At 52.6% G+C, this 16,082-nt stretch overlaps 1 protein-coding gene across 2 annotated transcripts; it reads left to right on the plus strand.

Annotated features, from left to right (window-relative positions):
* The first annotated feature begins 1,014 nt into the window (after positions 1-1,014).
* Positions 1,015-9,020, plus strand: Tmem74b (transmembrane protein 74B). 2 transcript variants are annotated; one of them, XM_074074489.1, is made up of 2 exons: positions 1,015-1,442; positions 5,012-9,020. In XM_074074489.1, the coding sequence occupies exon 2, from the start codon at positions 5,052-5,054 to the stop codon at positions 5,739-5,741; it is 690 nt and encodes a 229-aa protein (XP_073930590.1). In that variant the 5' UTR covers positions 1,015-1,442; positions 5,012-5,051; the 3' UTR covers positions 5,742-9,020. The 2 variants fall into 2 exon arrangements, with proteins under 2 accessions (XP_073930590.1, XP_073930591.1); XM_074074490.1 differs by lacking the exon at positions 1,015-1,442 and adding an exon at positions 1,550-1,665.
* Positions 9,021-16,082: the final 7,062 nt, after the last annotated feature.

Consider the following 16,082-nt stretch of genomic DNA (forward strand, 5'->3'; position numbering starts at 1 on the left):
ACAAGGCTCTGCAGTGCTCTGGTCTGATGAGGAGTGCAGCCTCATCCACCATGTTCTTACTGATCCCCCCACCATGGCCACACCTGTCTCTCTCACCCTCATTCCCACCATATTCTCTTCCACCCCAGGGCCTTTGCCCATGCTAGTCCTCTGCTGAAACTCTTTATCTAGCTGCCTTCTATGTCCAGGCCTTTGGAGTGGTGGCTGAGGAGCCAAGACAGGACGTCCTCATCTGACTGACCCAGAGCCCTGAGGCCCACAGTCATGATCCCCATGGACAGAGGTGGACAGAGGGGTAAGGGGACCTACCTGAAGCCATCACTGAGCCTTCCCAGAAATCCCTTGCTCCTTATACCAAACTGCTGTCTGGGCTTGACCTGGGCCCCCAACAGGAAGTGTCCCCTTGAGGGTTGTGCTCTGGGCTCTTCACTTTCCTCATCTTAATGTATTCCAGTCTTGTAAAGAAACAGTCACCCCCATTAAGCACCTGATCACCCAAAAACAGTGCTGGGGGTGTGTGTGTGGGGGTTGTTCTCAGGAACTGCCAGGCTACCTTAACAGAAAACCACAACTGACTTGGCTTGGTCTGAGCCAGGGGTTTTCAGAAAGACTCGGTGGCCTGCTTCAGGTAGGTCCCCTTACCCCTCTGAGCCTCAGTGTCCACCTCCGTCCATGGGGGTCATGGCTGCAGGCTAGGGGCTCTGGGAGGGTGAGCAGAGGTGGGCCCTAAGAGCAGTAACATAGGTGAAGAGAGCCCAGATAAGGGGCCCCTGGGGTGCGGGAAAGGGTGTGACAGAGCCAGGATTGTTTTCCTGCCGCTGGGCCTTGGACAGCGAGGGTGTTCATGGCTGGGGGCAAAGCCCCAGAAGAACACCCCTTGTGGGGCGCGTAAACCACAGTCCCATAGAGTGACAAGTGGGGGGCGGGGTCTGTTAGAGGCTTCCTTTCAGCCTTCAGGTGGCGCTCTTGAGCCATGGAGCCCCACGCACGTGGGGAGCCTCCGGATCTGCGAACCTTGGAGCGGACCCTTGGTCCTACCTGCGGCAGGGGGCGAGGGAAGCATCTGGGCTTTGCACAGTAGGGACGCCCCAGCAGCACGGGAGGGGGTCTTCTCCCCTCCCCTCCCCCCTCCCTACCCCGCCCGGGAGCCTAGGAACCACGGGCTCCAAGCTCCAGTTCCCCCAGCCCGGGCGCTGGCGACTCAGAGGTGCCCTAAGGGACCAGGAGAAGGATGGACTGGCACCCTCCCACTCTCATCCCAGGCCCTCCCCCACCTCCCCGTCCCTCCGCGCGCTAACTCTCCGGGCGCCCTCGCCCGCCGCGGGCGGAGCTCGATCCGCGGCGCTCGAGGATCCCCGGCTCCCGCCCCTTCCCGGTCCCTCCCTCCCCGGAGCCCCCAGCGGCCGCAGCAGCCGCGGTGTAGCCCCGCGCGGCGCAAGCAGGTACGTGCGCCTCGGCAGCGGCTCCCGCGGGCTGGGAAGGGGGCGGGGGCCGGCGAGGGCGAGGCAGGGGCGGTTGGGCCCGCGCCCTCCCGGGCTGCGCCGCAGCCAAGACCCTGGCCGGCGGGCGCCAGCTGCAGGGAGGAGGGAGGGCGCCCGGGAGGACTCATCCTAGGTCGCCCGGCGTCCTTCGCTCCGTGGGGAGGCAGGGGGAGGCCCCGCACAGGTACGCGCGCCGAGATCGAGCAGCGGGGGGTGGCTGGAGGCCGAGGGCCCGAGGCGGGGAGTGGCGGCGAAGGACAGACAGCCTGACCTCGCGGCCCGCCGAAGGACATGAGGCGAGAGGACCAGGGCGCACGCCGGCCCCCGTGGTGCCCGACCTCCCAAGAGCGCCCTGCTACGGGCGCTGCTCGGCCGGGTCTGGCCTGGCCCGGCCCGCGGCGTTTGCGGTCAAGGGCAGGAGCAGGGGGTGTGAACTGCCGGCGGGCCGGCGCGCGGGTGCGGTGGGCGGCCGGGGAGCTGGGGCTTTCTGCGCGGAACTTTGGGTACAGCAGCGTGGACCTGCGTATCTGTGCGCCCGAGGCTTTGTGTACAACTCGTGCTTGTGACTATCGATAGGGTTTGTGAAGCTTCACCCACCTTCGCTGTGCATTGGTCTCTCCGGGTGCCAGTGTGCGCCATGGGTGGGGTGTTGGGCCCAGGCAGGTCGGGGTGGACCTGGCTTGCGTCTCAGCAATCCTAGGGGTACTAGGAGTAGTGTCTCTCTCTCTCTCTCTCTCTCTCTCTCTCTCTCTCTCTCTCTCTCTCTCTCCTTTCTTTTTCTTCTTTCTCTTTTCCTTCTCTCTCTTCTCCTCTCCCTCCCTCCCCTCTCCAGTTCTTACCCCTCCTGGGTACCAGAGTGGCCCATGGGTCACGCTGAGGGCTTGCAGCATCTGTGGGTGCTGCGTTGAAAACAGCCTCTGGGGGGAGTGGAGTGGAGCAGGGGTGTGCTCCCGTCCCACTGCATATGAAACTGAAGCAACTGGTACCGTGGCTGTGGTTGTGGAGTGTGACCTGTGGGCATGGCATCTGTATCAGTTTTTATCTGCTTTGTTTCAATACTTGATGGGCACCTGAACTGTTAGGAAGCAGACATTCTATGCTGGGTGGGTGGAGGTCATTTTTCTTTACCCTCTCATCCTTAGGAAAAAGTTTGGGGTTCCTGAAGGTCAAAAAAGAGCCCCACTCCAAGGACTTAGGTGCCCCAGATTTCCTCTGGGGTATGGAGGCACCCGTGTGTCAGTCTGGGGAAGGGTGCCTGGGCCAGTCCTGGGCTGACTTCTGCAGAAGGTGCTAAAGGTCTGGTGGGACCTCCACCAGTGTCACCTCCACCAGGCTTAGCTCTTTTTACTGTTGGAGCTAAGAGTAAAAAGCCAGGCAGCATCCTGTCCTCTGTACATTCAGTGGGAAGTGAGAGCACTCTGGGCAGGGGATGGGAACCTAGAGGCATTTCAGACACATCTCTGCCCTCGGGATGTGCACGGTGCTGTTGGATAGTGGAGGGTATGCAGGGAGGGCTGGAGTGCCGCCAGCACACTCTGTGCATCGGTTTACAGGATTGGAGAACACAATAATTCTTACGGAAGCTGCCTTCAGCTCCTGGCCCCCCCATCCCCACGCATACCATGGGATTGTGGCCATGCTTTCTAACATGGAGACAGTCATGCCTGATGATGGTGCTGATGAGGGTTATCTGAGGTACTCCTGAGTGAAGTGCGAGGTACAAAGCCCACCAGGTAGTGGGTGCACAGTGAACATTTATTAAAGGGAGACTCTGGAGAAAGGGGCGGAAATGGGTGGTAAGTAGAAGCAGACCTTGTATGCAGATGAAAGGCCCAATGTGTGCTAAAAGGAGATGCCTGGTGAAAGGGCAGAAAGACTAAACAACTGCCTTCTTGCACTGGGCCTCCTGGAGTTTCATTCATTTCTGCATTTCATTCATTTGCTCAGATTCACAATACACACATGGCCACAGAGCTCCAGAGAATAAATATGAGAATCAGGTGTGTGTGTGTGTCCACGTCAGAGCATGGAGCCACCCTGCACATGGGGGTCCTGGGCCATGTGGGGACTTGTGTGCCTGGAGCCCCGGGTGTATGTACGCCCAGGACATCAGAGTAGACATGAAATGGTGTGGTTCTGCTTGGGGTCAGGAATGACACGTGCCAGGTGGGGAAGGGGGCTGAGTGGGACCTGTGGGAAGAGACCGAGTCGGCTTAAGGGAGGACCTGGTTGCCCACTCCAGTGGGGTGTGGTGAGGCAGTGGGGGCCCAGGGTGGGCAGATTCTTCCATTTTGCCAGAGGAGCCAGGAATCCACAGCTTAAAATGTAAAATCTTTTGCTTTTTATATATTGGTAACAAATTCACCCAAAATAAATAGACCAGAAGTGAAGCAAACCAAACCTCTGTGAGCCAAATCTGGCCCACGGGCTGTAGGTTGGTATTGTTTGGCTGGAGTGCACATGTGTGGTGGTGTGTCTGCTCCCTCTTTGCAGCTCAGAGACAGCCCCCTTCTCCCCTCTACTCCTGGCTCCCCCTTTTGACCTCCGTCATGTGCCTTCTCTTGCCCTCTCAGCCAGCCCCCTCCATTGACTTCCTCACTGCACCCTGCCCTCCATTCTCACTCTGCTCCCTTTCATAGCATGTCTTGTCTGGCAGCCTTCTGAAACCCGTGCAGATCAGAACTCAGCCCTTCCTGCTCAGCTGCCCATGGCTGCCTGGCTCCTTGGCCTGGCTTTCAGAGCCTTCTATGAGCTGGCCTCAGTTGACCTCTGGGACACTCCTTCCCCTTGCATAATGCCCTTGTCTCACTTCAGGGAATTTCCCACTCTTCCTCTGAGATCTGGCTCATGTAACAGCAACTCCTAGAAGCCTCCCTGCTTCCTCCCCCCGTTCCCATAACACCTCAGTCAACTCCACCATAGCCCCCCTCACATCATCCTCACCTCGGACAATAATGCACATTCATTGAACTGGCCAGGGCCTGGTGTGCACTGTGTTATGAAATCCTCATGGCTACCTCATGCGGGAGGCATTTTGTTTATTCCCATTTTACAGATGAGAACACTGAGTCTGGAGAGATGCTCACATAACTTGCCAAAGACTGAGCAGGGAAGCTGGAATTTGAACCCCATAGCCACTGTCTAAACTCCTTCCTCATATGACAGCCTGTCACTGATACATACAGGGCACTTACTCCACGGAGTCTATTATATAGGTTGTCTCAATCCCCACATCAGTCCTGTGCAGTAGACAGTAGGGGTATTGTTGTCACTTTATAGATGAGGAAGCTGAGGCTCAGAGAGGATAAGTGAATTGCCCAAAGTCACATGCCAGTCAGTGATGGAGTGGATGCTAGCATGGACCACACTGCTCTATCTTTGCCCTTTCCCTAGCTCCCCTTCTGTGTGGTGAGCAACCCGAAGGTGGAACTGTGCCCAGGGAAAAGTGATGTCCAGTCCCAGTAGAGGACTTGCTAGAGGACTTGAGGGAGACCTGCTAAATTCAACTAACCTTCTGTTTTCTTTTCTAGCTGTCGAAGGGCCAAGGGATGAGCTGGGTCCTCCTTCCCAATGGCATCTCCCCCTGGACTGGAACTGAAGACACTGAGTAGTGGTTCCCAGGTCCCAAGGAGAGCAGCTCCTTTGGGCCCAGCAGCCCCTCCCAGGGTGGGCGTGGATAATGCTTGCTTCTTGGAGGAGGAGTATGAGACCCATTTCCAGAACCCCGGGGATGCCAGACTGGGTGGCTCTCCCAGTCCCCCTGGTGGTGTGCCTCAGTCTCAGCGGGACGATCTGTCCCTACGTTCAGAGGAGGGGCCGGGTCTGGAGCCTGTGAGCCGCCCAGTGGATTATGGCTTCGTTTCTGCCCTAGTTTTCCTAGTGAGTGGGATTCTCCTGGTGGTGACAGCGTATGCCATCCCCCGAGAGGCCCGCGTCAACCCGGACACAGTGACAGCAAGGGAGATGGAACGCCTAGAAATGTACTACGCCCGCCTAGGATCCCACCTGGACAAGTGTATCATCGCGGGCCTGGGGCTGCTCACGGTGGGCGGCATGCTCTTGTCGGTGCTGCTCATGGTCTCTCTCTGCAAGGGGGAGCTGTACCGCCGGCGGACCTTCGTCCCTGGCAGGGGCTCCAGGAAGACCTATGGCTCTATTAACCTGCGCATGAGACAACTCACTGGGGATGGGGTCCAGGCCCTGGTGGAGAATGAGGTTGTCCAGGTCTCAGAGACCAGCCACCCACTCCAGGGCTCTTAAGTAGGACACCACCCCATCTGGCTGCTGTAGCTGCAGGGCTTCAAGGGCCCCAAAGGCACACTGAGCTCCCTATAGAGCCCTGTGGAAGGAGTCTGTTGCTGGTGCAGGGACTGGGCCTCACCCAGGCCCCACTCAGACAAGTGCCCATGATCTGTTTTGCAGCTTGAGGTTTTGCATAAGGTTTTGTTTGGAGGATGGCTTCTGCTGCTAAAAATACAAAGTTTGGAAACCGCTGCTCTTGGAAGATGAGGTTTTTTGGCATTTCTGAGGGCTGGGAGCTGTTTAAAAGGTTGTCCATCCCAGTCCTCATGTCTTGGGGAATTCTGGGACCTCCACTAGCCTCACTGGCCAAGTAAGGTTGCTGGGTGATCTTGGAGGAGCACCTTTCAGCCCTGACCATCCAACATAGGAGGTGGCTTCATGATGAGAGGGAAGTCGGTATGCCACTGCCTGAATCTCAGTCCCCTCTGCAGGCCTCAGGGTTGGATTGGATAAGCCCCTTGGGCCAGCTCTGCCTGGGAATGAAAACCGATTCTGGGCACCCCTCAAGGGAGGAGGGTGTCCACCAGGCACTGACCATTCTCACTGTCATATTCTGGCCCAGCCTTGGTGACAAGTGCTGTCAGGAAGCCTGCACCTCTCAGAGCCTTGCTAAAGAGCCCAGTGGCCTAGTTGGGTTGAGTCCAACGTTTGCCACAGCCTGGTTTTGGTCTTGGAGTGTCATTTCCTGCAGTGACCAGTTTTCTGCATTGGCACTTTTACAAGGCCAGGTGCACAATTTTCACCAATTCCATGGGCACCAAGGATCTTTTATACAAGCAAGTGGGAGGTGTGAGGACTTTGTTGTACTTCTGTGGGTGTGAGATAGGCCTTTACCACCTTCCTTCTCAATAATAAGTCCCTTGGGCCTGACCTCATTCTGTTAGCAGAAAAAAACTTTTTTAATGCCAAATTTGTTAACATCTCGCTTCCCCTCTTAGTAGTGAAGCGCAGCCACAATTTATTTGGGGAGAAGTCAGACACATTCATGTGGCCTGGACACTCCAGCCACGGTAATTACCCTTCGTTCTCTTTGTCTTGTGAAATATTTCCAGGTTCCTTCCAAACTCCCTTTAAACTTCTGACAGGGAAGGAGCTACAGGCGTGTGAGGACTGGGGGCTTCATGGGCACATGCCTTCTAGATCACTGGCAGGAAGATTCTGAAGAGGTCAGTCAGTGAGCCCTGCTCCAGGCGGGTCCCACTTACTGCATCTCAGCTGGCCAAGGGGCTGAAGGTCTGGCCTTGGGGGTGGAAGGATGGGGTGGGCATGGGGCCTGCAGGCTGGAGAGGCCTTGATTACCTGTAACATAAGCCTTCAGTCCTGTGGGTTGAGCATCTGGGCAGTGTAATGTTACAGTTTCTGAAACAGATCAGGTGTCTTTTCCTGCTGGCAGGGTTTTTCTTTCTTTCTTTCTTTTCTTTTTTTTTTTTTTGAGTCGGAGGAGACAGATTTGAACTCAGGGCTTCATGCTTGCAAACCAGGTGTTCTACCACATGAGCCACACCTCCAGTCCATTTTTTGCTCTGGTTATTTTGGAGATGGGGTCTCATGAAATATCAGGTTCTGTTGTGGCATTGAGGGCTGGGTTTGCCAGGATGTGAAAGGGTCACAAATCCTGGGCTTCCCCAGGCGTGTCAATTTTCTCCCAGGCTCCAATCAAGGAGTGGCATGAACCATATCAGGTGAACTATGGTGGAATTGGACATCCCAAATGATGGGCTCAGGCTTTGCAAATCATAATGATAATAAAAATATCAACCCAGCCGTATGGATGACTATGACAATGGGAGATTCATTTGGATATTAAACCCGTTGAGAGGCTGTGTCCAGGACCATCCAGTCAAATCAGATGAAATGTAGTGAATTTAAGGGTAAAATCTGTTAGAAGATTAAATCCCAGGAATCTCAGGTCTTCTTCAGGCCAGAAAAGCCTGCTTTGCATTGTGATGTGGAAACTCCTTTAGAAAATGTGTCTAATGGATCGAGGCAGTCATTACCTTGTCAGTGAATTGAGAAAACTTGAGAGATGCCAAAAACATTTGCCCAGGATTACAGCTGAGATCTCCCTGCCCCAGGAACAGAAACAGGATTAGGAAGTCGTTGAGGAAAAGCACAGAGTGCTAAGAACTTTCTTTGTGGGTTTCTCTGGGGCTACCTGTGGCGTCCTCTCAAGAGACCCCATGGGTGCTGGAACATTACTGCTTCACCTCCAGTAACTGCTTCTCCCACCAATAGGCTACCAGGACCCCAAACCTGCCTTTTCTTGATGCAGTTGGTAAAGACCTGGGTTTGCATAGACTCTGCCATTTAGTGGCTGTGTGACCTTGGGCAAGTTATTCTCTCTGAGTTTGGGTTTCTTTGTAGAGTTGAATGAATGAAACATCTGTCTCACAGGACTGGCCCAGATCAGAAAGAAAACAGATGATACTGCATGATAGGAGGGCCAGCCAACAACAGTGCTGTCCTTCCCTGCCTCACTCGATTAGGCCCAAAAGCTGGGGATCAACTCTCCTGTCCTCTCTCGCACTTTATATCCAACCCACCCACAGATCTCGTCAGCTCTACTTGCAGAATCTGATCACCGCTTACCCTTTGACTATTGCTGCCTGGTCAGGTTGCTTTGGAGTGTCCTGGCTTTCTTTTCTGCCTCCCACCCTTACCCCCTGTTCATCTTCCACTTAGCCAGAGGTGGATTGGCAGCAAGACAAGCATAGACCCTTCACTTATCCCTTCCAAGCCCCAGATTGCTTTACAACTTGCAGTTCTGCTTTACTTTTCTTGAGGGTGGATCCTAAATTCTATATACTTCCAGCCCACTTCTCACCTTCTTGGGGGCCTTTTCAAATATCACCTCACTGAAGCCTTTGCTGACCACTATTTAAAGCTACATCCCCAGCCTCAAGAGGACACCCCACAGGTTATGTCCTGCACTTACATATTGTCTTCCTCTCAACTGCCTCCTTCACTGGATTGCAGGCCCATGAGGGCATTCAGGTCTAACAGGTTGAGGCTACCCTGCCAGTGCCAGAAACTGGCTGACACATATAGTAGGTGTTCGTCATTAAAGGAATGAATGAATGGATGGATGTAACAAGTTTCCCTGTGCCTACCAGGGCAGCTGGCCACTGTACAGGGTCCTGGAGCCCCATAGTCCCTTCCTGGCCTCCTGAAGCCCTGACTAGGGGTCAGAATCAGTGACACTGAGGATCCCATGTGGAAGGGACTTGTTGCTGGGCCCTGCAGCTGAAATAGGAATCCATTTGCCTCCCACTCTGGGCCTTGAAACAGCTTTAAGTTGAAGAGTTAGAAGGGTCTCCCTGACAAAGGACACAGCCAGATGCCAGCTAGGTGTGGGAGACATTTGCTTAGTATATAGGAGCCTGGGCCATACACATCCCAGTCCCCAGACCTAGGCCTTTGGAACCTCAGTGCCTGTCATCATCTCACTCACCTTAGGTGCCCTGTGAGCCTCCCAGCTGACAATGCCTATTGTCTGAGCTCCACTGCCATTACTCCCTTTTTCAGGAATAAGCATTGCCTTCCCTAAGAGTCTCTTTAAAACATTCTCTTGCTTGCATGCATGCATGTATTTGCATACACACATGCATAAATTCACACCATTGTGTGCATACACTCGCATGCATCCTGTACACACACACACACAGCTGTTGTCTGACCTTGCTCAGAAGCTAAGGACACACGCCCTGGGAAAGCAGCTCCAAGCCAGGGCATCCTCTGGATGATTGACGACATTTTCTTTCTCCACCAGCTACAGGCTGTACAGTTCCTGGTATGCTACCTCCCAGCAACAGCCTAGCCTCCCCTCCCCAGGCTGGGCTGCTTTCTTCATGTCCTTCCTGCTCCTTCCCGGGGGATGGAGGAAGAAACCTGGGAGTGTTTCCACCTTGGCACTTTGGGCTGGGAACCAGGTGAGCCAGGTTCTGTTGGCTACACCTTCCCTGTGGGCCTTTGGGCAAATAGCTTCACCTCTCCGGTCTTCCAGAGGAAAACTGGAAATCTGGCTCTGTTCCAGGAGCTGGGGGACAGGGGGTGGGTGAAGAACCAGAAGCTGAAGGTTTGACATTGAGTGTGGTACCTTGTATCAAGGGGCAGGAGGAGGTGGGGTGCTATCAGAAGGAAAGTGGGGGTGTCAGTGGTACTGACAAAGGGAGGGAGACAACCTCCCACTGAGCCTGTTGGTTTCTCCCCTAATCCCTCAGAAGGCAGATTCAGCCAGGGAGAAAAACTTGCTGAAATCTTGCGGTTGGAGGGCAGGAACGCCTTGTCAATGGAGGTATGTTGCCATTTGCTGGTCAGACGTTGGCTACGTTCATGGACGGAGCAATGTGAAGTTGGGTGTGATTTAGCCAAGAGGCTCCCCCCAGGTTTCAAGCCCCTCCTTTGAGGCAAGCCAATGCCCCACTGGCCAGAGCCTGACTAAAAACAGGGACGACTTGGTCCTGCTGTATCATCTTGTCCTTGACCCAACACCCTCTTCCTGGACTGCGTTGTCTACAGCAGATGGGCAGCACCAGGACATCTGCATGGTGCAGAGGGTGACAGGATTACTGCGTTCCTCCTCCTAGGGAGCCCAGTGCTGTGAGATCCCCCTCGTGGAACCTCAGAGAGCTGAGTGCTAGAACCCTGCTGAGGGGTCCACTGAGGTCCATCTGACAGAACAGAAGGGCATGCTGGGCAGTTGCTCAGTGTCTCTCAGTGTGTTCCCTCATCTGTGAAGTGGTGATGTGAATCACAGCAACTTTCCCCTAAGGCTGTGGTGAGCAACAATGAGCTGATGCCCGGAAAGCACTTAGCATGGTGCCTGGCTCTTCCTAATTGCTCTGTAAATGCCTGCTACTGTGTCTGCTCATTTGTTGACACCTAATCTGCATTCTGTAGGCACACACAGATCCTGCCCTTGAGTGGCTCCCTCACTGTCTGGGGGGTAGGGCAGTGGTCACTGCTGTGATGTGGAATGCATGGAGGGTTGGGACAAAGTCCACAGGTTCCGTGCAGGAGCTGGGTGGGGGCACATAGTGGGTACTTGGGCTTTATCATCTGCAGAAGTTGACAACCACGTACCTAACTCAGGGTTACTATGAAGACCCTGATTTCACACAGGTACCAGGCATGGCACAGTGTGAGAGGTCTCTGCCTGCCTTATGATCGCTTGCAGCTGTGTGTGGCAGGAAGAATCTTTGTCAGATGAATTGAGGGAGTGACACTGGCACTGTGGACTCTAGCATCCCAGCTCTCCAGGGCTCCCCCTGCAGTCAGAGGAAAGGTTACTGAGTGAAAGAAAATCCACTAGTCAACTTTGCTGGCAGGAAAGCTGGCCCAAGGGAGCAGGGAGAACAGGGAAGGCGGCTGCTGTGCCAGCCTCTTCCCAGGAGGCACGGTGTTTGAGCCAGTACTAACTCAGTGTCAACAACATTCAGCAAAGCCTCACCCCTTCTCCATTCCATCTTTTCTTTTTCCAGTCTTCTAGTCTCTCCATATCCTTCCTTTTGATTCCTTGCTCTGTGTCCACATCTCCTTTCATTGAAGCTACTCATGGGGTTAGGCACCCAGAGGCAAGCTGTCATTATTGCTGACTCATCTGCCAGCCATCAGACACTCCTGAGAGCCCCCATCCTCCCCCATCAGATTAAAGCAGGGGTCCAAGTGCAAATGTCTGCAGGGCTTGGCAGTGACATGAATGAACATAGCAGGTGGCTGTGTGGTGACAGGACTGAAGGGAGTGCCTGCCCCGGCCCTGGCCAACTGTTGCCCTGTGGTAACTAGGGCTCCTGGGTTTTCAAGAGCAGCTGGACTTTGGATGGGTACAAGGATTATCCTACCACTTAGGAATCATGGCCAAGGCCAAAGCTGATGATGTGGGTATTCAGTAGAAGCAGTGCTCATCTCCCCCAGAGATTAGTAAGTCAGTCGTTGAGATTGGGGTGCCCTCGAGGAGGAACCTGGCCTCTGTTGCCCAGCTGGAGACTTGTGGAGCTACAGGGCTGCATATCACTTGAGGGTGTCCACCCAAGCATCTTTCATTTACTTTTTCAACAAAGCTCTGAGCTGCTGTTCTGTGGTGGGTTTTGGAGGTTCAGCACCTAACAGATGATAACCCAAGGAGCATATTCTGGAGAGGGTTTGGGATGTGTCTTGTTTACAAACATGGAGATGAGGTCTGTTTCTACCCAGAGAATTCCTGAGGCAGGGAAGAGGAAGGAGAGTCCTGAACCCCCTCCCAGTGTTCTGAGACTGTCAGTTATAGGTGGTGGGCCCTAGTGTGCCAGGGCTCCAAGTGTTAACATAGGAAGGTAAGAGGAGGTTGGGAGCTGTGGGGTGGTACAGGTAATTCTGCAGCTCAGCACATGGGCTGTGAGCCTCTGGCAGACTGGACAGAGAGCCCACACAGAGCGAATTTCTCACCAATTATGCATCAGAAAAGCAAAAGAAAGAATCAACCCCCCAAAACCTTGTATGAATGAGAGCAAGACCATCTCTCCTCACCCCCACCATCATCACGTGAGGCCTGTGAAGACACACTTGGCTTTTCCCTTTCTCTTTCCCACCCACCATGCTGAAGGAGCAAGCACCCAGAGATCAGAAAAGTGACCAGGCTGGGGTCATGGTTCACATGGTAGAGCCCTTGTAAAAGGCCCTGGGTTCCAACTCGAGTACTGCCAAAAGCAACAACAATAATAATGAACCAAAAACAAAAACATCAAAGTGACCACTTAGTTATTGGTTGGGTCTTAGATGCTGAGCTGAGAAAGGAGATTTGACAGCTGGATGAAAAGAAAATACTTCCTTTGTACTTTGCAATGAACCAGTTACTGATTACATACAATCATTTTAAAAGCAATGTATTGTGTTTTCTGGTGTCAGACCCATTGTCTGTACATCTACTAACTCATTTAAACCCCCCACCCACTCTCATGGCCTCCACTTTACAGACTGACCAAGCTTTGGCATAGATGGGTTAAGGCACTTGCCAAAGGTCATACATGCAAATTTAAGATGCCATCATGCATCTTATCATATTTAATACCACCAAGGCTATTTGGAGCATGTTTGTGGCAGATCTGGGCTGTGGGCTTCCAGTTTGAGGCTGGCCCACAGTTTATGGATAAATCAGGAAGCCCCGTGGTGTACAGAATGTCAAGCCCACTTAAGAGTTGTGGGATCTCACAGGTGGGCAGATCTTGGAGTCAGTTGCACTCTTACCTCTGCTTTACAGATGGGAAAGTCAAAGGGGGCAGACCTTGTCCAGGGTTGCCATGGCTCAGGTCCATCCCTCTTTTCATGGACCTCACTTGAATTCACATCCTGGGAACCAAGAACCCTTCAGCTTCTGTGGTTCCATGTGAAGGGAAGAAAGAGGGCAGGACTCCTAGGTGTTATGTCCCATCCTCTCTAGGATGTCCGCCTGTTCCCAGGAGTGGGCCATTCTGAATTGGGGATTAGATAATCTGATATTACCCAGTCCAAAGGCCTCCTCCCTGGGCTGCACAGAGGGTGGGTGCTGACCAGGGTGCTGAACTGATACACTGCTCTTCTAACAGCATCTCTGGGGGGACAGAGAGGTAAAAGGGAAGGGACACTCGTGTTTTTTGTCATCAGGACCTCCATGACTTGGCCAGTGTTTCATAGGAAAGCCTTGGACTTTGTGGCTCTGGGAAATTCATCCTCACACTTCAGCTCTGGACTTGGCTTTTTCACCTGTTTGAAGAATGAACGGTAGCTTCCAACCTACTCAACTCTGAAGGCTGAAATGAGCAGTACCTAGACCAAGTGACAGAGCCCAAGCCCAGCCTTGGCACTCAGAGAAGCCTTCCAGGAGAGCTCACTCTTGAGGGGCTTCCTGGACCTGTCTCCTCCCCTTCAAGATGGAGATTGTTCAGACACTCCTGTCCCAGTTGCTCTGGTGTAATTACTGTGGAAGTGCTTGGGAACAAGAGCACCTTGCCAACAAGATGGGTTTTACCATCCTTGAAATCACACAGCACTGTTCCTACAGGTCCTGATTGTTCTCCAGCTCCTGGGATGGGCTTTGCCCAGGGACCCACACTCCTCATCTGGTCAGGCTATATTTTACTGAGAACTTCAGAGCTGTAGAACCAGGCTGATCTGTCTTGGGGGTTCATCCAGCACCTCAACTAATGCTACTATCACTGTTCATCTTGGACTTGTCTAGCAGCACAACATGAGATGAGAAACCTGGCATGTTGGGGGCATCACACGAATGCTGTCTCCTACACTGAAGGTGGCCCAAGGGTCCTCTCCTCTTGTCCCTGAGCCCCATCCTCACCTACCCTTAGGACCTTAGCAATAATAGTGGCTGGACCCAGTGAGCCCCCACAACTATCTGCTAATACAACACACTATTTGGTGGGTGCTTGCACTAATCCTGCAGGCAGAGTTGACAGTTATTTTGTAGATGAGAAAGGCTACATATAATAAAGGGAGTGCTGGGGGTCACATCCACAGTATTTGTCTGGTTCTGGGATGCTTACCTGGTCTTGGGAAAATTACCATACCTTCCCAAGCCCTCTTTTCCTGGTTTAGAAAATGGGGGTCATCTCTCATTGTGGATATGACTTGAAGATATAATGTATGTTACCTTCAGGGGTACCTGCAGATTTGAATGCATGTGTGAAATACATTTGAGAAGCCACATGGGTAAAAGAATGGAATGGATACTGGGGGTATAACCAGGGAAAATTTAAAATGAGGGGGTTCTCGAATGCATTAATCATGTGTGCCGTTAACTAAGACTGACTCAAATTCTTTGCAGCCAATATCCAAGTGAAGGTAACAGTTTGTAGAATTGAGTGCCTCAAACTTCACACACATGAATCAGGTGGGGAACTTAACACAAGTTCACATTAAGTCTAAGGTGGGGCCTGAGATTCTGCATTCCTAACAAGTTCCCAGATGATGCTGTTGCTGCTGCTACTGCTCTGAGAAGTGAGGAGGGAGAAAGACTTCCCTCCACTCCTCAGTTCTCAGACTTGTATGATCTATGAAATCTCATAAGGAACTTTCAAAAAATGGCTTTGAAGGCCCTTCCTAGGGATGTGGATTGGGGCCCAAGATGTACTGTGTTCCTAGTGCAGGCATCTCAGGAAAACCATTAGGGAAGCAAGGCTATGGTACCCATGTGTATCAGGGCCATGGCACAGACAATCACAGACTGGCTCACTATTTTGAATAGGGAAAGAGATTGAGGATATTTTCACAGGATCCCTTGCTGCTAGGTTCTGAGAGGTGATGTAGCTTCCAACACACAGATGTATTCAACTCAGCCTTGAACTGAGTGGGCCAAGGTGACAGTATGAAAGGCACCCACTTTCTGGTGCAGATTTAGACAGTTGAACTGAGACTCTGGCGTTCCTTCTCCCCAGATTATGGCAGTGATGATGTGATCCTTGTGCTCTTTGGATCCTACACTTTTTGGTTAAAAACCTGAATTATTTTCTGTTTAGTACAGTGGAAACCCAGGACTAACACTCAGCAAGGCCCCCTCCTCTCCCTCATCCTTTGGAACCCTCATCACACTTCACTCTCCTATGGGGCACTCACCTTATGTGGCTTCTGTGGAATGAAGTCATTCATTCAAACTTCCTGTCATTGCTGCCTTTTGAATTCTAGCTTCTGTCCTTGGTCACTGAGGCCTTGTCCCTACCTCCCTTTCCTCCGTCCTCACTGCCTGTCACTCTTGCCTTTTGACCCATCCTCAGGGGCAGATTCAGAGCCAAGCACAGGTGGAGTGATTCAGGGTGTACCTGTAGCTTCCCAAGGACAAACAAAGCTGAGGTCTGGTTGCCTGCCTTGAGAGTCTCTCACTTGGAGCAAAAAATAAAACTATGGCCAACAAGCATGCAAATGTTAGAACAGCAGAAGTTGGGGGCATGCATGTGGGAAATTCTGCCTCTCTTTGGTGGTGTCCGTCTTTATTGGAACTACACCAAAGTGCATGAGCTTAGGTGACAGGGAATGTTAACTGCTCCACAGATTCTGATTTCCTCCTGTGAAGAGAGCCACATTAGTAAGACAGTGTCATTAATGACAACAGAAGGTGGAGGGAAGCTGGGTTCCAAACAGTGAGGTTGTGTGGGCCTTGCTATATGTTCTCCAACTGTGTGTCAACAGGTATTGACCATCCAGCATCAGAAGATCGTCTCCATTTAAGCCTAATGCCTTCTTGGGTGTGAGTAATTAAGAAACTCACGACTGAAATGGTGGTGGGCTAAAGCCCATGACGGAGTAGATAACACAGTGAGAAACGCAGCCAGCTCTAAG

The sequence above is a fragment of the Castor canadensis genome, chromosome 5 (genome assembly GCF_047511655.1).
Source record: "Castor canadensis chromosome 5, mCasCan1.hap1v2, whole genome shotgun sequence".
Classification (NCBI taxonomy): domain Eukaryota; kingdom Metazoa; phylum Chordata; class Mammalia; order Rodentia; family Castoridae; genus Castor; species Castor canadensis.

Bases quoted from the DNA above. Each gene is read 5' to 3' on its own strand.
- Tmem74b (XM_074074489.1), top strand. From the start codon at position 5,052: ATGGCATCTCCCCCTGGACTGGAACTGAAGACACTGAGTAGTGGTTCC.